Source organism: Salarias fasciatus, chromosome 18, assembly GCF_902148845.1.
Source record: "Salarias fasciatus chromosome 18, fSalaFa1.1, whole genome shotgun sequence".
NCBI classification, from domain to species: domain Eukaryota; kingdom Metazoa; phylum Chordata; class Actinopteri; order Blenniiformes; family Blenniidae; genus Salarias; species Salarias fasciatus.
The window spans coordinates 27,674,533-27,698,541 of record NC_043762.1 but is presented as its reverse complement, the minus strand read 5'-3'; the positions used below and the strand labels follow the sequence as shown (position 1 = coordinate 27,698,541).

The 24,009-nt window shown below is 47.6% G+C and overlaps 3 protein-coding genes across 4 annotated transcripts; 1 reads left to right on the top strand and 2 right to left on the bottom strand.

Moving 5' to 3' along the window:
- Positions 1-1,074: 1,074 nt before the first annotated feature.
- Positions 1,075-10,797, top strand: nadkb (NAD kinase b). Of its 2 annotated transcripts, none has more exons than XM_030115886.1 (12): positions 1,075-1,222; positions 2,634-2,949; positions 3,091-3,174; positions 3,783-3,912; positions 6,502-6,610; positions 7,033-7,118; positions 7,369-7,471; positions 7,553-7,701; positions 9,901-10,000; positions 10,074-10,231; positions 10,332-10,414; positions 10,533-10,797. In XM_030115886.1, exons 2-12 carry the CDS (start codon positions 2,642-2,644, stop codon positions 10,690-10,692), a joined length of 1,470 nt encoding a protein of 489 aa, XP_029971746.1. In that variant the 5' UTR covers positions 1,075-1,222; positions 2,634-2,641; the 3' UTR covers positions 10,693-10,797. The 2 variants fall into 2 exon arrangements, with proteins under 2 accessions (XP_029971746.1, XP_029971747.1); XM_030115887.1 differs by having other exon boundaries at positions 2,659-2,949; positions 10,533-10,692.
- Positions 10,798-11,845: 1,048 nt separating this feature from the next.
- sec62 (SEC62 homolog, preprotein translocation factor) lies at positions 11,846-18,062 on the bottom strand. Its single transcript, XM_030115888.1, has 8 exons — positions 17,989-18,062; positions 14,710-14,818; positions 14,496-14,601; positions 14,219-14,408; positions 14,039-14,134; positions 13,862-13,922; positions 13,669-13,788; positions 11,846-13,593 (listed from the first exon to the last, which is right to left on the bottom strand). The coding sequence occupies exons 1-8, from the start codon at positions 18,022-18,024 to the stop codon at positions 13,028-13,030; spliced, it is 1,284 nt and encodes a 427-aa protein (XP_029971748.1). The 5' UTR covers positions 18,025-18,062; the 3' UTR covers positions 11,846-13,027.
- Positions 18,063-19,955: 1,893 nt separating this feature from the next.
- samd7 (sterile alpha motif domain containing 7) lies at positions 19,956-22,953 on the bottom strand. The gene is made up of 8 exons (XM_030115885.1): positions 22,851-22,953; positions 22,628-22,751; positions 22,158-22,282; positions 21,989-22,070; positions 21,188-21,864; positions 20,981-21,096; positions 20,790-20,900; positions 19,956-20,192 (listed from the first exon to the last, which is right to left on the bottom strand). The coding sequence occupies exons 1-8, from the start codon at positions 22,951-22,953 to the stop codon at positions 19,956-19,958; spliced, it is 1,575 nt and encodes a 524-aa protein (XP_029971745.1).
- Between the last annotated feature and the right edge of the window lie 1,056 nt (positions 22,954-24,009).

Below are 24,009 nucleotides of genomic sequence, written 5' to 3'. Positions count from 1 at the left end.
ATAGTAGCATGGTGATCTACAGGATAGCTGAGAGAGAAGACCCGGTGCCTGCACACCTCACGGTCAGAAACATCCTCCGAAGCATGGAGAGCAGCACCAAACCACAGGAGGTGTGTTACAAATGACCAGAAAATCAGTTTGGTGGAGGTGATGGTATGTAACCTCAGTGTGACCGTGCAGAAATGGTCTCAACCAGCCACCAGCGGCACTCCGTAAGCCTCTCTGAGGATTTGAACCAGCAAGCATGTGCAGTAAGTGCTCAGCAGCAGGTCGAGCAGGACGATAAATCCATCAGCGAAGACGTGAAGGACACTGACAGCGAGGGTCAGGACCGTGTCCACAACAGCCAGCAGGACGCTGAAAGCCCCCAGGAAGCTTCTGCAGGCGAGGCTCTGCTGCAGAATCGCTTCAGAGGATATTTCTGCCACAGACTGAACACAATGACATTAACGGTGATCTGCCTCGGAGTGCAAAATACAGTACAGTGTTTGCTTTTAGTTTAGATGCATCTATTCTTGCATTGTCCTTTATCATTAACGGGAGCAGTACATATTCTTCCATGAATTTGCAAACATGAACCATGACAATATGTCAGTCATGATCAAGGACACTTTGACATATCAATAGAGAAGGATGGGTGAACCTTGGGAAGACAAACAAGCCCCACCTGACTTCACTAATCAATTTCTGAGTATGTTGTTTTCATACAATTGATTCTTGAATAACAAAAAAGTGAAATTGGGATTCGGATGTTATTATTTGACCGCACTGAGGGGAAATGGTTAGTTTAATAACCTCATAGCCCAGGGTCAAGTACCACAGCACTGTAAGATATGTTGAAATATAGATTAATCTTCTGCTGCCTGGGAGCCTTTTTCTATGGAGCCCTGAATGTCTAGAAACGCCTCTGATCCCTGTTTTAAACGGTATTTCCAAATCCCTGCTCTCTGACAGCAGGCTTTCCTCTCTGCAGTAAAAACAGAGGGTGTACTTCCGGATCTGACCAGCGGGGGGGATTTTGGCGCTGTGACTTTGGAAGACCACCGCTGAGGGCGGAACGTCACTTCCGGTGAGGATGCCGTCTTGTGTTGTAATATTTCATAATTTTTTTACACTTTTCCTCTAGTTTCTCTTAAAATAAAAACCGCCTCACGGCGCTTGAACACAGCCGAGCCTGCGCGAACTCGTACCGATATGAAGGTGTTTGCTGCTCCGTGACAAAGTAAGGCCTCCTCCAGGCTGCTTCTGATGCGCTTTAGCCGAGGCTAACTGTTAGCTCGAACTCGGTTTGTTATTATTGACAGAAAGCTTCTCCACACACTGACAATAACTCATTTTAGATGTTAATTATCAACAGTCAGCTTCGGTCCTGACACTGACTCATCGTTTTATGTTTATTATTGCAGATAGCCTCACTGTTGACTGACAATTTATTTTTGTATTTATTTACAGTCACACCACTGATTGATAACTCATTTTTATGTCTTTATTATTAAGATGAAGCTTCACCACAGGCTGATACGGACTCATTTTAATGTTTATTATTGACAGACAGCTTCGCCACTGATACGGACTAATTTTTGTGTTTGTATTATAAACATTATTATTATATTGATGATATAAATGTGCCTCTTGCAATTTCATTGTATCATACAGTAGCTTATTTTATGTCCTTACTTTGTGTTACTGCTCTTTTTAATCCATTTCACCTTATTATTTGTTATTGCCTGTTGTCTATCTCTGATGCAGTGCTGAGGTTATCCCATTCTGGGATCAGTTAAGTCTGTTATCTTTAACTTGTTTGATCTTTCTCATTAAAAATGTTAATTATGGACAATTATTAGTTAAGTATTGAATTCCAAGAACTGTCTTTTCAATATAACCTATGATTACACATTGTTTAATGTTTTACCTTCCATTTTTCTGACTACTGTATGTCTGACAAGTTTTTCTCCATCCCTGTATGTAAGTTGTAAATAATAGAACTTGTCTTTGTCTTGGTAATGGTAAAATCGACTTCCTGTTACCTTTCTGTAGCCATTCTTATTTCTTAAATCAAACTTTCAGTTTAGGAAACATACAATAATCATCACATGGAATTGTAAGGTAAAAAAAATGCTAGTTATAGCCAGAAAACTTGAAGATGTGCTCTCTATTGTCTTCTCTGATTGACCTACAATTGATACTTCTAGCACCTCAAGCTGTTGCATGACATTTTTTTCAGATGAACTCGTCAAATAGATATTTTTGGTCTTCAAAGTGTTGTCCTTTTTTATAGTTTTCTAATAACTGAGAGAGCATTTTGACTTTGTGATTTGATGAAGTGCTCGGTGTAATGATGCCGGCCTGAATGCAGTGTCATAACATCTGTCTTGAGTTTGTTTTGACACCTAATCACATCATAATCTAGAGACACTGGATCTGCAGTCACATGAAAAGTAGCACAATCTTGGTTTGAATACAGTCGTTTTAGGAATTATTGGAATTTTTGCTTTGGAGACCAGAGAATGTTAATCATAGAAATTTGTGAATGTTGACTCACTTTCTAATGTTCTTTTGAGTGTCGTATGTATTCTGTATGTTAATAATCTCAGTGGAGGCTTCATATACTTATGTCAAACTGTCCATTGCAGATGTTTTTATGTTGGTTCTTGGCAGAATGCAGAATTCAGAGAGTCCGTCATCGAGGCCCCTGGCGGCCCCGGAGGGCAGCATGGCACGGCCCCCGGGCGCCCTGGGCCAGCTGTCCGAGTCAGCCCGGCCCTCTAGGCACAGGGAGCACCCGTCCAGGTCACCAAGGAGACGGCGGGAGGGGAAGAGGTCGCAGCCACGGGGGGATGGTCACGAACAGCTGCTGTGGGAGATCGAGCGGCGAAGGTTGCCAGGCCAACACGAGCATTCGGAGCCCTCCGGTTCAGCGAGCGACGCAGCGGAAAGCTCTCCTAAGAGGTGTGCGCTGCAGGTGGCCAGCTGGTCTGCCGCTGGACCAGAGGCGCAGGACGTCAGCACATAAGTTGATCTCGTCTTGACGCTGTGCATCTCTCTCTCTCGCTTTTTTTTTTTCCTTCACCTTTTTTTGTGTCACTACAGAAGAGCCCATTTTCTTCATGGACCGTATCCGGCCACCCACTTCGGACCCAAAGCCTGCATTCTTCCCAACCCGACTTCAGTGATGTAAGCATGAGTGGAACGGCGCGTCTGTGTGCAAACTGTTTTCAGGCCGTTGACATCGAAAAGTTTGTGCAACTGGGTGAGATAAGATAAACTGCTCGTGCCGTGATTGGATGCCAGGTGAGATGTTGTGACTCATGGTACGAGCTACACACAGTTATTACAGGCTGGCTTCATGAGGTTTTCCTTGGCTCTGACCTGAAAATCTGACACACACACACACACACAAAGACGAAGCCGCCCGCACCATGCCGGTCATCCGCTGCACAGCAAAGGAGAGACACCAATGGTAAAAGGATAGAAAGAAGGAGAAAAAAGCTTTTCTGTTTTTAAACCTGGGGTTTGGAGTTTGACCGCTGCTCGTAGACACATGATATCGAAATGACAGACGAGTTAATAAATAACTCTGAGCAAGTTGTCAAATGATCCTTGTTGTTCACAAGACATGATATCTGTCAGGATCGAAAGCAAACTGAGCGAAAACTCTCAGGACGTTGTGTTTAGGTTCACACTGTTATTTAGTCTGTCTTTGTGACTTGTTGTGACAGGCGGTGTGTGTTGTATGAGTGCACTTTTTGTGATTTGTTTACTTTTTTTTTTCCCCTATCCAGGCACATCCAAGACCCGGCCAGCCAGAGACTCACCTGGAACAAGCCTCCGGTCAACGTGCTGGTCATCAGGAAGATCCGAGATGAGAGTCTGGTCGAGCCCTTCAAGGAACTCTGCAGATTTCTGGTGGAGGTACAGAGCATCGGGGAATACGTGCTTCAGAGCCGGGGTGTCAAACACGTTTTCCTATTTCATCTCTAGTGGGCCAAACTGTTAAAATACTCCCGTAATGACCTTTACATTTGAACGTTAATGTTTTTCTTTGTGTTGCTCATGTGAGGAAAATGTGAGGATAGTTTTCCATTTTCCACACAAGGTTCTTTTCTGACCTCAGCTCGAGTGCCGGTGTTGTGTTTTCTTTCAAGAACCAATCAAGAATTAAAAATAAAAAAATAAAAAAATAGTTTTATTTGATCTTTTTTTCAATCTGCTTGGGCCAGATTGAGGCTTCTTGGGGCCGGTTTTGGCCCACGGGCCTTGTTGTTTGACACCCCTGCCTTAGAGTATGGCTGTTGTGTATTATTGATGTGGGATCATTGAAGCTAATGTACCTAAAACGATGCAACAGCCGTTCTCTGTGTGATCTGTACGACCACTCTCGTTGAAATCACTCGTAGTGTCAGGTGGACCTGTCATGTTATCACTCTTCATATTACAAAAGTACAGAAGTCATGAAGCATATTGTAACTAAGCTAAAAAGTAATCCAGAAAGCACGCATAAATAGATACCGTACTTTATTTTTTACAGTCCAGTGATACAGTCAGGTATTTAAACCAGGCCATTTTCTGTCTTTTAATGCACTGACCTGTGCAGAGGCAGCAAATTCAGTCACAATCTGGATTCTGAGTTTTTCATAACAAAAAAATAGAGATTAACTAACCAATCACTTCTGAGTTGTTTTTCTCTGTTCTGTCTAATGATGTAATTCAGTTTTGTTTGTTTCAGTTTGTTGAATCTGAGCATGTGAAAATCATTCGCGGGGTTCCTCAAGGCTCCATACTTGAGCCTCTTTTATTTAAAGGTGCCTTAAGGAGTTTGCACGTTTTATGCGAAACAGCGCCCCCTGCAGGCCTTGGGCGTAACGCAGCTTAGTGAAAAACTCGTCCCTGTGGCTTGCATGCACGGAAGAGGGGAACTCCGTCTTCGCTCGTTTAGAAGCGCTCAAGTAAGATTTAAGTTTCTTTTACCTGGTGGAGTCTGTGTGGAGCTGTGGCAGTGCTGGAAGCCAGTCTGTTCTGACTTTCTGGTTGGTGCTCACTAAGCATCTGGCGGAGTAATGGCGGACATAATGAAACCTAACCAGCCGGAGCGCGCATTACGTCATTCCTTTCAAATTCTCCCCCAAAAAATGCTGGTGCCGGACCGGCACTGCAACTTTCAAGTGACAATTTAGCGCTGTTAGAGGTACTTGTAATGAATATGTCAGGGCACATTGTACACATCATTAGAACCGTGTAACATATTTATGGTGGAAAATAAGTATTTTTAAGGTTGTAAAACTCCTTAATGCTCCTTTAACATCTGCATGCTCTCTCTGCCCCAGATCATATAGGGTTCAGGAGTATGAACCATCCAGACCTCTGAGGTCCTCAGGACCAGGTTTACTAAGTGATCCCAGAGTCAGAGGAAACAAGATGAAGCGGCTTTTAGTTCCTACACTCCTCACCTGAGGATTACTTTTACAGCAACACATGATCAGCAGGGCCAAACGAACCTGTCTCACGACGGTCTAAACCAGCTCACCTTCCCTGTTGGTGCGTGAACAATCCAACACTTAGTGAACTCTGCTTCACAATGAGAGGAAGAGACATCGAAGGATCGAAAGGCGACGTCGCTATGAACGCTTGGCCGCCACAAGCCGGTTCTCCCTGTGGGAACTTTTCTGACACCTCCTGCTCAAAACCCAAAAAGTCAGAAGGATGTTGAGGCCCCGCTTTCACCGTCTGGATTCATGTTTATGAGATAAAGCGAGCTTTTGCCCTTCTGCTCTACACGACCTGCTGACACACACTTCTTTAAAATCAGGACTTTCAACATTTTTATCTGCTCAGGCTTTCCAGTGAACAATAGATTTAGCTTATTTCATTTCATCATTGTTATTTATTCTTCTTTTTCATCGCTTTCTTAATCGCCTCGTTTTATCCCAGTGAGCCTGAACCAGCAGAGAACGGCATCCTTCAGCTTCTTCGTTCTCCTTCAGCTGTGGAGCTGCTCAGCCTCGTGCACATTTCCAGTACCGCTGTCTGATGTGTTACGGATGTGCTCCATGAAGCAAACTCCCCTTCAGCTTCATCCTCTTCATGACGGTGTGCAGACGCCGCAGCTTGTATTTCGGGATGTCATTTACGATTCTCTCTATGTGAGAGTTTTACACGTACTGCTGGTCTCAACAAAAATCCTGTTCCTGCTGGGAGACGTCAGGCAGCGAAGCACAGAGTGTCCTCGGAAATATTTATGGTACTGAACGACAACGAGACTTAAAAAAAAAAAAAAAAGAAAATGCAATCCAGGAAACGGTGCAGACAAGTTCAGGAAAGAAAGAGTCTGGTCTGGAACGGTTACAGCACCTTTGGACCACATGTTTCGAAAACAAGAGCGGTCGCCGTTGGCAACGGGCCACGTTTACATTCCTGGATCCTGAAATTGATGCGTCTGGCTGTTGTTTTCCTTTGGAGAGGCATGAGAGTCGTCTGCCTGTGTTTTTTCTTTCGGCGCGCCAGGAGAAGCAGATGATGGTGTACGTGGAGCGGAGGGTCGCCGATGACGCCACGCTGTCAAAGGACGAGGCCTTCGGATCCATCCGGAACCAGCTCTGCACCTTCAGGGAGGGTGAGACCCAGATCATCCTTATGAAATGATCATTCCTGCACATACATCCTGCTGTTTGCTTTGGCTTAATGTGAGGTAATGACGTCTGGCTGCTTTATTACAGTGAATCATTTGGAAACAGTTTCTAATGTACTGACTGGATTCGCTGAGCTCCCTGACTGGATGAAACTGAAGTTTTCTTTAAAATATACCCATTTTTTTTTATCTTCCTAATGAACATTTTCTCATATCTGTTAACGCAGTTCTGGATTTTCCGATGTTGCCGTTAATCCCCATAATTTCTCAGAGGAATAGATTATGATCTGCGTTCCATTAGCAGAGAGTTGCAGGAATATATTGTCTTGCATGTCGCTCTAAGATCTTGGAGGTGAGGAACGCTGTCCGGGCCGTTTAACCCTCCTTCTGTCCCCGTGTGGCGGCAGGTTACGACGACATCTCCGACTGCATCGACCTGATCATCTGCCTGGGCGGCGACGGCACTCTGCTCTACGCCTCCTCTCTCTTCCAGGTATTGTCATTTATTTATTTTAGCTTCAGTCGGGAGGAACTCCGGCTCCATTAGAGCGAAGCAGCAGTGAATTATTTTCCAAGAGACTCTTTATTAAGAACATATTTAAATTTGATTCACAAATTGTCAAAGTTAATGGGATTTCTTTGTGACCACATTATTTCTCTACTCAACTAACTAACCTGAAAGATTTATCCTCGCTATGTTTAACAAGTGTGCAGGTGTGAGTGTTTCCTGCTCTGCTCCGCAGGGCAGCGTTCCCCCGGTGATGGCCTTCCACCTCGGCTCTCTGGGCTTCCTCACGCCCTTCAAGTTCGAGTCGTACAAGACCGAAGTCGCCAAAGTGTTTGAAGGTAAACCAGTGCGTTTAGAAAAAAGAAGAATAAATGAACAGCTCCCCGGGAGTCACCGGCGCTCACGTCTGTGTTTTGAAGGCAACGCGGCCATCACCCTGCGCAGCCGCCTGAAGGTGAAGGTGGTGAAGGACATGCTGCAGCGCACCGGCCAGCAGCAGGAGCACAACGGCCTGCTGCCTCACGGGCACGCCAACACCGAGGCCGGGAAGGTCACGCTGCAGCTGCAGGTCAGGAACCGGGGCCTCCTCCTGCATCTTCCTTCAGACTCGGCTCAGACTGCTGCCTGAGAACCGCTGTGTTTGCTCTTGTTTCTTTTAGTTGCGTTGCTTTTGTAAATATTTGGTCCCAACAAAACAAGAAAAAGAAAAAAAAAAGTAGGGCATATTACTGCAGGGTGTTTTTCATATTCCTGTCCCACCCTGCCGATGATGCTGTAATTAGTGTGTGTGTGTGTGTGTGTGTGTGTGTGTGTGTGTGTGTGTGTGTGTCTGTGTCTCAGTGAGGCAGCATCAGCTGGGTTGCCATGACAACAGTCATAATAAAACCCCGTTTGTCGCAGATGTGGGAGAGCGAGTCGGATGTTGTGAAGTCCTGTTGAGCCAGTTGCCATGGCGACCGTGGCGTCAAGAGCCGGAGCCGCCGCCGCCGCCGGAATGGATATTTAACGATTCCCGACGCTCTCCGTCTGACGCGCCGTGTATCTAAACAGCATACCAAACGAGCACACACACACACACACACACGCACGCGGCGCTGCAGTCAGTCATGCTCAGTGCAGCGCCTCCTGGTTTTTTTTTTTTCATCGATGGCAGACAGTGACGGATTGTGCAGCTGGCCGGTCGCCTGTTTGACCTCGCATTACATCACGTCTGCAGGATGTTTGCGTTGCGCTCGCCGCGACGTCAGAGCACCTGCCAGACCCTGGCCGGAGCCGGGAACGCGCAGGGACGCCCCACACCTGAAAGACGGCGTCCAATCAGTGATCAGACACTGTGGCGACGGGCGTAGTGATCCAATAAGCCCCCAGTTTTCACATCGGGCCGAGGTTTGAGCCTCTCTGTAATGGAAAGGCTTGCTAGACGGTGACCCACAGAAGGGGGATTTCCCCGTCTCTGCCCTCCCCTTCAACTCGCTGCCGGCCGGGAGGTTATTTGTATGCTGCGGGCCTGTTGCTGTGCTTCCCCGCGGAACTGGAGGGGCATTAACTTCCCGTCTGCCGGCGGATGATTTAATGTCTTCATTGAGAGCGCTGATTGAATTTACTGTCTGTGAAAAGGGCGCGGCGCTCCGCCGAGAACACGGGGTCGTGCAGGGGAATCTGGTTACCGCGGTTAGAGAACGTCCCGGGCTGCGCTCTGTCTGAAGCAGAGGTTTTCCTGGAGGCGGAGGACGGACGGACGCCTCAGCTCTGGTGGACAGCGCCGCCGGCGGAGGCGCCTGGAACACGACACACACAGTCTGACACCCTGACTGAGAGCATTATTATTCCACACACACTTCAGGTCAGGAGCCACACACACTGTAACGAGCTGCGCTGGTAAAATAGAGCCGTAATAACCTTTGATATTACATTTTAAAGGTTTTCCTTGTTGTGGTGCAGATTACATGATGGAAATGTCTTTATTTTGTAGTACAGTCAGTTTTAATCACATTAATAGCGATTAAGTCATGGAGGGCTGTCAGAGTTGTGATTAATCTCAGAATTAGGGTTAGGGTTAGCTCAAAGAAAAGAAATATGAGAGAAAACTCATTTTACTGTGATTAGGATATTGTTTTTTTCATCCAGGTGAATTATGAGGATTAGATTCTTCATTTGAAGCTTCAGAATGTTACAGTAATCCTCCTGAGGCGTCGATGCTCTGGACTGTTCAACACTGAAAGAGAAAATGTTACTGGAGTTCCCTTGAGCAATCTCAACTTTAACATGTTGGATGGTTCAAATTCCACATCAAGTGAGTGTTTTCTGCCGTGAAACTGCTCCACTTAGGTTAAAAGATTTAGATTTTGTACATTAAAGTGGTGATTTTGTGTGTTGATTATAGGTTCACAAATCATGTGATTAATCGCGATTAACTATGGTCAGAGTTAATTTGTAAAATGTTTTCAATGGATTGACAGCAGTGATATTTTCATATGATTACTGTGGAAAATAACTACAATCTCAACATGAAGCCAGTTTTAATAAAACCTTCTGGTGGGAAATATCCAGAAAACTACAAATGAAAGCTGTTTCTATGAACTCACCCTGACAGCGTGTGCACAACGGTCCGGATGAAGCAGTAGATGAGTCTCACTGTGGGCCTTCAGTTCCAGCAGGCGGCCTCTAGATGGCAGTACAGTTCCTCTCAGTCAGGTGCTTCTGGAGGCCCGGCGTCTCAGTGTTTGACCCCCATCCCTGCTGATCAGCTGTCATGTGACCCCTGCAGGTGCTGAACGAGGTGGTGGTGGACCGGGGCCCCTCGTCCTACCTGTCCAACGTGGACCTGTACCTGGACGGACGCCTCATCACGTCGGTGCAGGGAGACGGTGAGACGCCCTCCTCCGCCGCCGGGTCCCTAACGGTCCGCTGTGAGTCCTAACCCCCCGTCTGCCCGCCCAGGTGTGATCGTGTCCACGCCCACGGGCAGCACGGCGTACGCGGCGGCCGCCGGGGCCTCCATGATCCACCCCAACGTCCCCGCCATCATGGTCACGCCCATCTGCCCGCACTCGCTGTCCTTCAGGCCCATCGTGGTCCCGGCGGGGGTGGAGCTCATGGTGAGGACCCATCATGCCTTTCATCGCCGCTCAGGTTGTGATCCCCTGTCTATCTGCGTCACCATGGAAACCGGCTGTCCTCGTCTCGTTCCTGAAACAGATCACCCTGTCCCCCGACGCCAGGAACACGGCCTGGGTGTCGTTTGACGGCAGGAAGAGGCAGGAGATCCAGCACGGAGACTGGTGAGAACCGCCTCCAGTGATCCATGAGAACCTTTTCATCTGCTGCGACTTATTTATTCAAAGCAAATACGTCAAAAAAGCTCAGATTCATCTGTAAACGTGTTTCTCCTGCCGACAGCATCAAGATCACCACGTCCTGCTACCCGGTTCCGTCCATCTGCTGCCACGACCTGGTGTACGACTGGTTCGAGAGCCTGGCGCAGTGTCTGCACTGGAACGTGCGCAAGAGGCAGGCGCGCCTGGCCGACGCCTCCGACTCGTCCGACACGGAGAACTGACGGGACGCTCCGAGAAACCTGATCGGGTTTCTGTATATTTTGTACATAGAGGGCTCCAGGAGCTGATCTCGTGTCTTGTGATATTTATATGTTCTCCGGGCAGGAGTGAGGAATAAGTGTAAAAATTCTAACTAATAAAATGTCACTTCTGTTTGAGAGCCAAACAAAAGCAAGAGAAATATGATTTATTCATGCACCAACATGTTTTACCAGAACTTAAACGGTTCTTCTGCTGGATTCTCAAACTGAACATTTCCTTTTATTAGTTTCAGTTAATTATGTCCTGTTAAATGTTCTGAAAGTCATTAAACTGTCCAAAATAAAACATTTTACCTTTTTTTTATTCACATCAGTTCATAAAGACGATTAAAATTGTGCAAAAAAATATGGATAGGTGAAATAAGTGAATTGATTTGGAATAAATTGAGGGATTGACCTGTCCATGTCCTCATCCAAGATGGCGGCCGGGCTGAAAACGTTCCAGCCAATGACGTATAGAATTCGTCTAATTCTATACGTCATTGGTTCCAGCAGTCGATTAGATGTCTTGTATTTTGTCTGTGGTCCAGTCTGTAGGACACACACACACACACACACACCGGGGAGTGTGACCCAGAGTGGATCCTTCAGTATCTCTGTTTTGTCTTTCTTTCTTGTCCTTGGTTACAGAAACAAGGAAAGCCTTGAAGATTCCAGAACAATTCTACACTTTGCAGAAAATGAATTTAATAATTGAAACATGGGCTCTTTGGATTTATTTTTTAAACTTCCCTCAGATTCTGACAGACTCTGAAACAGTGGCGTGAAGCCATGCAGCGGTCTGCCTCTGTTGTATTTACTCTGGCGTCCCCAGCTGGACTTTACTTCGTGACGAGGCCGAGCAGCCGTTAGTCTGACGATAAGGCGCCGGGCTCTGCCTGCCGCACAGACACGGCTCCAAAACGCTCACAGACCGGATAAGAACACACAGCAGCGTCTTTTTCAAAGCATTTTTATGAGGAACTTCCTTTTTTTAAAAAAACAAACTGAAAATCATCACAGTACACTCTGTGCTTTCTATATTTTTATTGCAATGATAAGATACAGATATATTTCCAGACATCCAATTTTTTTTTATTATTATTAAATTATACTCCAATATTTTCTGGAGACAGTCTCTAGAATGATATCGATCCAAACGTGGACAACCATGTGATCAAAAAGACACGTTTAGTTTCTTTTTTTTTGTTTTTTTTTTTCTGACCGGAGAGAAAACATCGACGGTTTTACAGCTTCACTTTGATTCCTCCCAGAAAAGGTGTGATGAGAAGCAGCAGCAGAGTCATAATACTACAATATACAACAGACTGGTACTGTGCAACAGTCAGAAACAACCGGGAGAGTCCGCTTCGTCTTTTTCCTCCCTATTTATTTTAGTGAAATGTTACCGATGCAGGGAGGGGGGAGAGATGCACTTTGCCCATTTGGGGAAGAAAAACAAAAGACGACAGAGAGAGAGAGAGAGAGAGAGAGAGAGAGACGGGGGAAATAATACAATAAGGTGGAGAAGCGTGTGAAGGTCAGAGAGCTACAAACCTCAGGCCCACACGCCGACGTCTAAAAAAATAACCAGAAGCAACATTTAAAAGAAGGGATGAAGTTACCGCCTGCCGAAGCCGGGAGGGGCGGTCAGCTGTTCAGTACTGTATGTAAATATCAGATATATCAATAGAATCCATATATAAACCATACATTCCTATGTTTTTACTTAAATATAATCAACGCTATGACTAAAAAGAGCTTCTACGACATTTCTAGCCAGAAAATAATGCGCGACGACAGTTTGGACCTCTGTACCGTGGACTCGTCCAGACCGGAGCGAGGGCCCGGAGTCTGAGCGGCGAGCGGCGGACGCCCGGCTCGCTGCGTTTGGCACTGAGAGCTGGCTTCGCTCTGGAAATCTGCTTCTGTTTGGGAACCGAGTGTAACGCCGTCGAGCAGACACCCTTTTTTTTTTTCTTTTCTTTTCTCTATAACGTTTTAGTTATTTTTTTATAAAAAGTAAACAGCGGCCGTGAGCCGGACGAGGTGCACGGAATCGAACATGAACGGGAGCCTGGGGGGGGTCAGGTCGCACCGAGATCGAATCAGAGATGAGGGGGGAAAAAAAAAAAACAGCGAACGGCAGGAAGCCCAGAGCCGCGGGACGCCCGGCCGGGCCGGCGAAAGGTCAAAGGTCGACGGGCTTCCTGCCGCCCGCCGTGAGGCTTCTCCTGCTGGAGGTGACCCGTCGTCGTGACGACGTGGGGGGAGGGGAGGGGCAGAGAGAGGAAGTAGTGTGGGGATGGGAAGAAGTTTATGTTTCTGCAGTCTGAGGTTTAGTCTCACTCCCATCCTCCTCTTTCCTCTCTTCTGCCTCCTCCTCCTCCCCCTCCTCCTCTTCCTCCTCTTCCTCCTCCTCCCCCTCCTCCTCCTCCGTGTGCTGCTCCAGCTCCTCCCTGGTGATCATCTCGAAATCATTCCCGTTGCTGTGCTGCGAGCCTTCGTCCTCCCGCCGCTCGCTGTCTGTGTCCGAGCGGCGCTCCTCCTCCTCCTCCGCCGCCGCCTCCCCTTGCTTGCTCTCCTCCGGACTCGCCTCCTTGCTCTCCTCCTCCTCCTCCTCCTCCTCGTCATCCCCGTCCTTCTTCTCGCTGTCCGACTTCTCGTCGCTGTCCGACTTCTGAGCCTTGGACGCGGCGGCGGCGTCCTTGTCGGCCTTGTCGGAGCCCTTCTTGTCGCCGGCGCGCGGCCCCTTGTACTCGTGCGTGTAGAGCGGCCGGAAGGAGTCGATGAAGCCCACGTCGGCCGTCAGGTTGGGGAGGAACCAGAAGTGGTGGCGGCCGCCGGTCACCAGCCAGATGATGAGGAAGAGGATGCAGCGGGCTGCGGACACAGATCACAACCTGCTCACGTCTCCGCTCAACCGAACCCACCGCCGCCACCCGACGGCCAACTCACCGACGGCCAGGAGCAGGATGCTGGCCACGAAGCAGCCGGCCGCCACGCTCAGGTAGTACACGCCCACGCGCATCTCCGCCGGCCACAGCGGGAACAGCGTGGCGGCGATCACCGCGATCACTGCCGGACACAGAAGAGGCTTCAGACCCGGAAACAAGCCCGACCCCCCGCCCCGCCCGCCGCCGCCACTCACCCAGGATCAGGCCCATGGCGAACGTCTTGAAGTGGACGGGGTCGTAAATCCACACAAACACCTGCAGAGAACACAAAGTTATTGTTTACATCTCCAGATGAAGGACATGTGACCAGGCGGCGGCGGCGGCGGCGGCGGCGGCGGCGGCGGCGGGCTCTCAGTGCCGCAGACGTTCACCTCGTTTCCATCCAGGAAGAGCTGATCTTCATGAGGCTCCAGTTTGAACTTCTTCTTCACCTCCTTCTTCTTCTTGGGCGTTCCGGGACTGTCGTCCTGAAACACAAACCACCGCGGGGGGTCTCGGGTCAGAGACTGACCTCTGACCTCTTCCAGAACCTCACTGACCTGATCACCTACACTCTTCTCCTTCTTGACCTCAGCCACCTCCGTCTCCTTCTTCTTGTCTTTCTCCTTCTTCCCTTTCTTCTCCTCCTCCTTGCTGCTGTCGCTCTTGGCCTTCTCCTTCTCTTTCTCCTTCTTGGCGTCTTTCTCTGGCTTCTTCTTCATGACCTTGAGAGCTCGGTGGAAGAACTGCTTCTTGAGGAGCCTGCAGAGGAGGACAGACGCTCTGAGCCTCAGGTGACAGGACAGAGCAGGGGAAGGGTTTTGATCCGGAGAGCGCCGCCCGGCCGACCTGTTGCAGTAATCCACCACCGAGTCTCTGGTGGTGAACAGCGCCTCCTCTCCCTTCTTGGCTTTGGCCCACTTGGAGTCCAGCAGACAGTCCACGGCCTTGAAGGCTGGACATGCAGAGCAGGAGACGGTTTGTCCACAAGAGACACATTCTTCTGGTTAGAAAGAAAAAAAGAGACAGAAAGCCCAGAAAACGTGTTGAGAAGACCACTGACCGACGAAGTAGTCCACCCGGTGTCCCATCATGTTGGTGGACTTGGTGGGGCAGTTGAAGCGGAGGTACTTGGCCACCGCCTTCTCCTCCTTGGTGGGCTCGCTCACCTCCTGCAGGAAGCCGCAGAGCACACCGGTCAGGACGCCGGCGGCCGGGCCGGCTCGTCGGTGGAGACTCCCACAAGTTCATTAAAGGATTACATGATACGTTTTAAAGGGTAATGCACCGTCACTTTATACGCAAAGCCACTGAACACAGCGGCAGGAGTTTTGATATGTGGATCAGTGAGACAGCAGCTCAGAGACAAGCTGAAACAGACATGGCGATCCGGCTTCGGAGGCAGGAGCAGCCGCACCCCGATGGTGACGCTCATCCAGTTCGTTAACAGCTGCTCTGCACCTTCTGGCGTTCTCCCACGTTTACCAAACTTCGCCGGGCTCTGCAGACGGCAGGCGGGAGGCGAGGCCGTGTTCAGTCCAGCTGGCTCTGAGCGGCCGCCACACCATCAAACAAACCTTTGTTCCCAGACGGCATCAGTTACATGAGGCCACGACACGGAAAGCCCCCGAAACCCGCCGCTCTCTCCTGTATCAGGGACAGGAGCAGTTCAGCTCCGGTATGTTCCAGCTGGAGTTTAATGCTGTAGATACTCTTCTTCATGCTACTGCTTTGGCTTCCTACGGTGGCCTGTGAGGACATGACACACAATCCACAAGAGGAACCATCTAATTTGGGCCTGTAGCATCCCCGCTGCTCTCTTTACTTTTATTAGAGTTAGAAAGGAAATCTGACTGCATGAGGAAGCTGTAAAACATCTGAGTCAAAGACTGATACTGCTGTTTTCACAGGCTGGAGCAAAACAATAAAACATGTCCTGATAAACACTGATATCCATCAATACTGTCTTCACTCGCTTTTAAAATTAGTACACAACTCAACACCAAACTTATTCCTCTTGAACATCAAGTACAAAGAGACGGAGCAGTCTGGAAGTCCACTGGATGTATTTATAGGATATGTTCTCCCCGTCTGGCTTCAAACGCCTTGTTTTTCTCAGCATGTGAACTTAGTCGGGAGATTATTTTGACAAACTGCAACATCAAAATACTTTTTATCCACAAAGAGAAACTCAATGTGGTTTAAAAGCAAAACTCCACACATATCATCACAAACACCATCAAACAAGCGTAAAATTTAACTCTCAACTCCAATCTGAGACTTTTCTCATTTTTGGAAAAAACATTAAGTTCCGGAAGGAATCAGGTCTTCCTGAACCACTTTTCAGGAAACCATATGGAAACATTTTGGGCTTCAGGTTAACAAGGAGGAGGATGTCAGTCATGTGGAAAGGGCTACTCTGAATATGTAAAACTAATTACCCAGACACTCTGCTCACTGCCACACCAACAACAACACATTAACACACTAACAACACACTAACAACAATCGACACCGAGGCCGGCCGACATAACGCTACAAGTGGAAATGCATCGTTTGTGATTTAGAAGTGATTCAGAGCTGGAACTGTGACCTTTAACAGTTTCCAGCCGGTTCACCTGAAACTCCAGTTGGGTCCAAACTCCACATCACCCACACACCAAGTCCAGCAGGAACAGAGAGGAACACTGCAGCAGCTCATCACACACACACGCACACACACCAGAGCAGTAACGCCAGACAACAGAGAATTAACTGTCTGCTCGGTGTGACCATACAGAAAACTCAGTGTGTGCGGCTGTGTGTGTATCAACACTTTCTGCTGATTTCATTCTGCTGCACGGCGAACAATCTCTGAGAAGGAATTTTATCTCACAGTTCAAGGTAAAAATGTGACGCTTCGCCTGAGATAATTCATTAGTTTGTTCACTAAAATCCGTCGCAGTCGATAAAAGTAGCATTTTGAATTCCAAACAAAGAAGTAATGGTCGGTTTACTTGTATGCTTCATAGGAGAAAAGTAAAAAGCTGCTAAGGTGCAAAATGACAACTGCTATATGTACGATATATCTATATTTAATCTCATTTCATACATCAATAAACCTTTAAATCTTTTTGAATGTCACAATCTGAATAAGTAGAAAACTTTAAATACGTACTGTGTTGTAACTTCATGAACACACCCAGTCTCACACCATCCTGATATATATCCAGGTATTAGTTACAATTATGAAAACAGCTCACTGACCAAACTGTGGAGGCCTTTAGACAACACAGAGGTAACTTCATGTTGAGCAATTTGAGCTTTGTGAGTTGGTGTCGCCCTGCTGGAAGCAGCCACAGATACACCGTGATCATGAAGGGATGAACACAGTTCAGGAAAATATCCTGTACACCACATCCCAAACTGAAACACCGATGCAAGGCAGGATGCGTTAATGCTTTACTTACACTAAACGCCGCCGTGCACTCAGACATGGTCTTCTGCATAGTTTGGATGTAACAAGTAGTTTTCAAAGTTATTTTCTTTGCTCTCAAACCAGTTCAGCTTCTCTCCCCTGACTTTAGGCATCAGCTGAGAGAACTGCAGCTCGCTGGGTATTTCTTCTTTTGGCCCATTTTCTGTAAACACTACAGAAGGCTGTGCATGAAAACACCAGTACATTCTAAGTTTCATTCCTCATAGCTGTGCTTGCTTTGAACAGCTCATCCTGATCTTAAGACATGAAGCTATTTCTACGGGATTGGCTGGAGATGTGTGATATTTCATAAATTGAACCACTTGAGGAGGGTTTCACTAACCGAAGTGTGAAAGCAGAAGTTGCAGGGACCTGAATCACCCTTCCTGTGACTGAGGTCTGCTCTGCTGGACTCCCGGGCTGCCATCAGGCTGCGTCCGGGGTTAAACGCAGATGCTCCTGACTCATTAATTAATTTGCCACAGATTGCTCCACGTTATGTAAACACGGCTGGGTAAAGCTGACGCAGCTTAGCCCCCAAACGACTTGCAGAACCACAACGAATACGACACAGTCAGCAGAAGAGGAAGAACTCTCGTTAAACGGCACGGAGGCGACTTTAAAGCGGCGGAGGCCGCGCGTCGTGGCTCGTGCTCGGAGTGAAGGAAAGCACCTCGTTATCCTCTGAATACTAACATTTGTTGTCGCTAGCCCGCTAATGCTAACCCCCGTTAGCCGTCACTCGGCTTCATCCGCCGCCTGCTCGCGGCTCCTCGCGCGGACGCTCCCGGCGACAGAGGGCCGGCGGCGGGTCGCGGACCCGCTCCGCGTCCGGCCCCGCGGCGCGCCGCCGGGGAGCGTGTTCGGGGGAGCCAGTGATGTTACCTGGGTCCGCTTCTTGTGCCTCCTGCGCTCCGCCATGATCCTCCAACTCAGCTTCTCCGTGCGCGAGGCTGCGCGTGCACGCAGAGTATGAAGTCTCGCGAGATTTGGCAGTGAGGGGCTGCGCGTTAATTCATAATTATTAAATACTGCAATTAATACAACTGCTGTGAGTGGCAATTAAAGTAAGAATTAATAAGTAATTAATTATTAAAACTCTAATTTCAATAGTTTTTAATAGAATATTGCGCTATATATCAAAGTGTGATTATTGAGTGGTTGTTATGGCTCAGCTCACACTCTCCCTCTGTTTCTCCTCACATACCAAGTTTCTTAAAATTAATCTTTTAATAATTCATAACCAAACTCTGTTTGATCAAAACATTGAATTTATCCAACTACTGTGTATGTAATGCTTATCAAATTTTAGGTTTTTAAAGTGAACCATCCATCAGTCCATTTTCTGTAGGGGGTTTAGGGTTGTGATGCTCTGCAGCCAATCCCAGTTTATCATGGGCGAGGACAGGATAAACCCTGCAGAGGTCAGCAGACTATCACAGAGCAAACACCAAAGAGACAGCCACACACGCTCACATTCACACCTCGGTGCAGTTTAGAGTCACTAATTAACTTGACATGTATGTTTTTGGACTGTGGGAGGAAGCAGCAGTACCTGGTAGAGATCCACACACACGTCTACGCATGGCCAGTGCTAATGGCAGTTTACTGTCTTGTTGTCTGTCAGTGTTTTGTTGTGCCAATAACTCATAAGAATTTTGCTAACATCAATATTTTCTTTGATATATATATATATATATATATATATATATATATATATATATATATATATATATATATATATATATATATATATATATATATATATTTTTTTTTTTACAATTTGGCTGGATTTTAACTCTTTGTGTGCTGGTTTTGGCCCATGGGCCTGATGCTTAGCACCCCTGTTCAGGGCCACAGGGCCTCGCTGAGCCTGGACAGGTCACCTCCCCTTCATAGAAACAAAGACACACCCACAAACGCTTTTCCATTCAGGCAGGCTGAAATTAATTAATAAAAATCAGAAATCAGCTTTAAGTGAACATTGAGTGTACTCATAGCCATTTTGTCAACTTGTTCTGATTTTAATACTAATGAGAAGGTTATACTTTCTTCATACTCATACTTTTGATGAACCTAAAGTCGGTTTAAAACTGTCAGCATCTGGCTTGATTCTGTGTGCAGTTAAATAGATTAAATACTTTCTTGTGAAATACCTGCAAGATTTTTCATCTTTTCAGGCAAAAATAGTCTAATAGTCCTGTGATGTATTTCTTGTGTGCAGAAGCACCTGATGCTGTTTTGAACACATTTCAGATTCAGGCTTTTTTTATTTCATAACATACTTTTAATTTTTTAAGTTAAAGACACTTTTGCCCCCATTTTGGAGAAATGTAAGATACTGTCTTCATTATATATCATGGGATTGACTTGAATTTTCTCTTTTCCATATCATGAAGATCAAACTGCACTTTTCTTGGCAATCTTTTTTTTTATTAACAATCCAGAAAATGCAAAATAAAGTAATAAATTTAAATACAAAAGCCAAACATGACAATGACATAAAGTATTTTGTCTCGTTTTCCTACTGGAGAAATGACACTGCAAAGCTTGAATTAAAACCTTTTTAAGCTACAATCAGACAGAAATGAGTAATGAGAAAGAAAAAAAGAGAATGATGAGATTTCTAACTGAAAATACACCCGTGGATGTCAAAATCTGTACATATAATAGTAAAATAAAATATTTAGCAAACACCTGAGCAGAGTGTGGATTTGCATTGCAATAAAAAAGAGACATCCATGACAGTAAACATATGTAAACAAGTGTTTCTGCAGCAGTGTTTTCCAGGCAGTGCAGTGTTGACGCTGCAGACTGGGCCTGGCTTGGTTTGTCCGTTTCGGCGGCGCTGATCAGGCCGTCTCACTGCTGGCCGACGGAGGCGAGTTGTTCTCCGCCTCTTGAGCGTGCTCGCCGGGTTTGAGGATGTCGGGGTCTCTGGGACTCGCCACCATCTCCTCGCTGTTGCAGTTGCCGGGAGAGCCGATGTCTGAGGAGCGGTCCCCGGGCTTCTCGGGGGTGGCCTGCAGGGCGCCCGTGGACAGCGGGAGGTTCATCATGTACAGCATGCTGCCCAGACGTCTGGAGACCTGTGGAGGGAGGAGGAGAGCAGACGACTGTTAGATCCACTGTGTGAGATCCTCTGAAGGAGGGATGTCACAGTTAATAACGTAAAATGATGCAATAAAAGGTTCCTTCATCTTTTCACCTTCAGTTTTGGACCATGAATGACAGAAAGAGAGCGTCTCTATACACCCTCTTGTGGTGCAAAGCGGTACTGCAGGAAGCTGAGTTACAACATCTTGGAAGTGAAGTAACTGCTGCTGAAGTCTGACTTTCTGATAGTCGTTTAACATATTTAATGGTTGAAATGTACAAAAAAGAAATATATTTTCCAAAATATTTAAGCCACAGTGACTCTCCATTGCCAATGTAAAGAAGCAAGATGCATCACCAACATCTTACATGCAATATTTCAGTAAGAAATACTTCTAAATCCTTAAATGGTGTCAATATTAACAGTGTGAAGCTTATTCTGAAAGGCCTTCAAGAAGATATAGTAATACATGTTACCCAGCGGTCAAAATATAAATCAAATGGTAATCTTAAAGCAAAATTTCCACCCAACATTGAATTCAAATTTTGTCTTTTGCGATACAGTTATTGATTTCCAGAGTCAGGTGCACCTGTGAGCGGATCTTGAGAGCCGGCCCGAGCTTGAGCCCCAGTGTGTCCAGCAGATGCTCCTCTGAGAGGAGGGGCAGCGTCTCCCCGTCAATCATGTGGTCCTTGAACGTCTGGATAGATCAGTGTGTATTAGAACAAGGACTGAAGGGAACCGATCTGATGGTCATTATTTCTTCTGAAATGTCCCTACCTGGGCATATTCCGAACACGTCGGTATGCTGTTGATGAAGTTGTAAACGTCGTTCACCGTCCATTTCCTTATGTCTTCAGGTACCTCGTCGCCGTTCAGGAAGAGATTTGGTGGCCCTTGAGAACACGTCAACGGTTTCATTAAGTCAGAGAGCTTTCAACACTGTGCGAACTGTTCACAGAGGTTTTGTTTTTTTTCCAAGCTCACCTGGTGGAAGGAAACCATTCCCGGGGACTGGGAACATGTAAGGCATCCCTGCCAGGCCTCCACCGCTGGACGGATACATGAATTTCTCCTGAAAAGCTGAACACTGGCTGGAAATGTCTTTGTCATTCGCTCCACTGTTGGCTCCATCAGAGCAGGAGTCCTGAGTGTTCCCGCAGGCCTTCCGCATGCCCGGCTCTCCCTCTTTGTAGTTCTTCCTGCTGCCCGCGGCGAGTTCGGGGTCTATTTTGGCTTGATGGTGCGTCTTGCCGGCGGTGCACTCCTCTCCCAGGTCCCCCTTCGGCTCCATCTCCTTCTCCTCGCCGGACGTGGCCCCCGGGCTTTGCTCCACGCCCTTGTCCTCGGCTTGGCCCTTCAGGTTGGACACGTGGCTGTCCACGGTCTTGTGGACGGTGGGCCGCCGCCCCGCCCGGCGCCCTCGCTCCCGGTGCAGGGTGCCGATGGGCGGGTACGGACTGGCCGACATGAGGATGCTGTTGGAGTGCAGCTCGTCCAGGGTGGGCCGGTGCACGAAGACGTCGTGGCCGTCCGGCATGCGCTGGCGGCCCCTGAACACCATGGGGTTGGAAGGGTACGACATGGGGTTGTCGATTCCCATCAGCCCCTTCTGGTGAGCGTTCTCCAGCTCCTTCTGATGCAGGATGGCGTTCATCTCCATCCTGAAAGGAAACGCACACAAAGAAACCCAGTAAAATCTCTGTGACATTGAGCGAACGCATAATGCGATGGCGTGCGTGGGCGGGAGGTTTTTGTGAAATGCTGATGTCAGTCTGAACGCGCTACCTTGCTATATTTTGCTTGTGAATTAGCTCCTGTCGCCGGGCAACAGTTTCCATGGGCTCTGAGGGCAGGAAGCCATACCCAGCTGAGAAACACAACGTGAGAGAGGCTGTCAGTCCGGGTCCTCACACACTGGAACCAAGACAGGAAGTCCGGGACTCCTCCAGCTCACCTGGCCCCGGGAACGCTCTTCCAGGCAGGACGTTGGCGTGAGGCGGTAACGGCTGGCCGAGGTGGGGCGCCATGTGCATCTGTCGAGCCTCAGAAGCCACCATCTCGGTGGGGGGAACCAACTCCCTGAGGGGAACAAGGCCAGATGAAGTTTTACAGGGATCTAATCAGCTGTGTGAGTCTCTGGAATTTGCTCATTTCATGGTATAGTCAGACATTATGGAAACCGTAATGTCATTTTTTAAGGCGCAGTAGCAACAAATCAAATGTTTTAACTTGCAGGAGATTTCTTCTCCAAAAGTTAGAATTGCTTTATATGTCGTACCTATAATACTTTAAATGTAGAAAAAGGTCCAGAAAGTTTGCTGTGCTTTTTCAAAGTCAAGCTGCTGCGGCTGCTTTTTACCCTCAAGGGTGCCTGTTAAATCCAGAGCTAAACTTCTGATTTTAAGGGCCAATTGAGTTACAAACCTCTCCATGAAGCGAGGTTCAAACTGAGCGGGGACCCCTTGCAGCCTCTGCTGCCCCTGGGCGAGGATCTGTGGAGCCATGGCCATCTGGTTCCTCATTATCATCTCCTGCCGCTGCCTCAGCTCTGCGGGAGAGGGGGGTGGAAAGCGCGGCAGGTCACCACAGGCCTCCTTCACAAGGCTCACGCTCCCGGTTTCCGCCGCTCGTCCTCCGGCGGACTCACCTCCGGCGGACATGCCGTTCACCAGTCGATACCAGTGCTTCTCATCCAGCGTGCCCTGCTCTCCCAGTGCTGTCATCTTCCTCAGCTGCTCCCGTGGGGTCATGACACACAGGCGACCTTTGACCTCCACGTGAATGCTGCTAATAAGGAGAATCAGATCAATAACTGTATGCCCATTACAGCAAAATGAGACGAATGAAAAAGATAACCTTTTAGGTGACATTTCTCCTGCTCAGTAGCTGCATGTTTAAATGAGTGTGTCCTTCTAAAACCTATTGAAATGATTATTCAGATATACATGAAAAGTAATGATTACTGCAGTTTTGACTTTCTACCACCAGATGGCAGCAGTTACCTATAACACCACGCATACAGCAGCTGCAGAAGAGTCAAAGAAATTATGAACACATGTAATCCCAAAGAATAACCCGTAGCTTTGACATCATCCACGAAAAAATAACATTTAGTGAAATATATTGTGAGTTCTGCCCAGTGGCTGTGGCTGCTGCCATCCTTTCAGCGGTTTTAAGAAACTCTTTGCAGCTCAGCCAGAATAATGAACTGTGAGTGAGATCTGTGCATGCCAGTAACTAACTGTAACCTCTAACCCCCACTCTCACCTCTTACCTTTCCCACAACCCGAGTATTAAGTGTTAATCTCCAACCAACACCACCCAGCATAATGCAAACCAATCCCGAATCTGTAAATCCAAATCCGCGCCACCATATGAGGGCCAGCAAAAACACCCCGATGTGTTTTTAACCTCCCAAGCACATTTAGTCCTCTTCTAACACACACACACACGCACGCACGCACGCACGCACGCACACACACACACACACACATGCCACTCACATTGTTCTTGGCTGAGCCAGCAGCTTGTGTACACAAGCACAAGCGACTTAGGCACCTCCAATTAGCCTTCCACACTGCAGAAATCCCATTACAAAATATGATACTGTAAACGACAGCGCACTAATCCACTTCTGCTAATCCCAGGCCAGGGTGCAAAATGAATCTGGATACATGGTTGTAAATGCTCGCCATCTGGGACTTCTCCCCTTCGGGAGGATATAATTAGCTGACGCTGCCCAGATGAGCTTTCCAGCATTACGGCCGTGTTTACAGTGTGAACATGTTGAGCGGCTTCATTTCTCC

Bases quoted from the DNA above. Each gene is read 5' to 3' on its own strand.
- nadkb (XM_030115886.1), top strand. From the start codon at position 2,642: ATGTTGGTTCTTGGCAGAATGCAGAATTCAGAGAGTCCGTCATCGAGG. The intron at 6,611-7,032 runs GTGAGACCCAGA...GTGTGGCGGCAG, and splicing joins GCTCTGCACCTTCAGGGAGG to GTTACGACGACATCTCCGAC. The intron at 7,119-7,368 runs GTATTGTCATTT...TCTGCTCCGCAG, and splicing joins ACGCCTCCTCTCTCTTCCAG to GGCAGCGTTCCCCCGGTGAT.
- sec62 (XM_030115888.1), bottom strand. From the start codon at position 18,024: ATGGCGGAGCGCAGGAGGCACAAGAAGCGGACCCAG. The intron at 14,409-14,495 runs GTCGGCCGGGCG...CCTCCTCTGCAG, and splicing joins GTGGTGGATTACTGCAACAG to GCTCCTCAAGAAGCAGTTCT. The intron at 13,789-13,861 runs GTGAGTGGCGGC...TGTGTCCGGCAG, and splicing joins CGCCATGGGCCTGATCCTGG to TGATCGCGGTGATCGCCGCC.
- samd7 (XM_030115885.1), bottom strand. From the start codon at position 22,953: ATGACCCCACGGGAGCAGCTGAGGAAGATGACAGCACTGGGAGAGCAG. The intron at 22,283-22,627 runs GTTTGTAACTCA...TGTTCCCCTCAG, and splicing joins GAACCTCGCTTCATGGAGAG to GGAGTTGGTTCCCCCCACCG. The intron at 21,865-21,988 runs GTAGCGCGTTCA...GTTTCCTTTCAG, and splicing joins CACAAGCAAAATATAGCAAG to GATGGAGATGAACGCCATCC.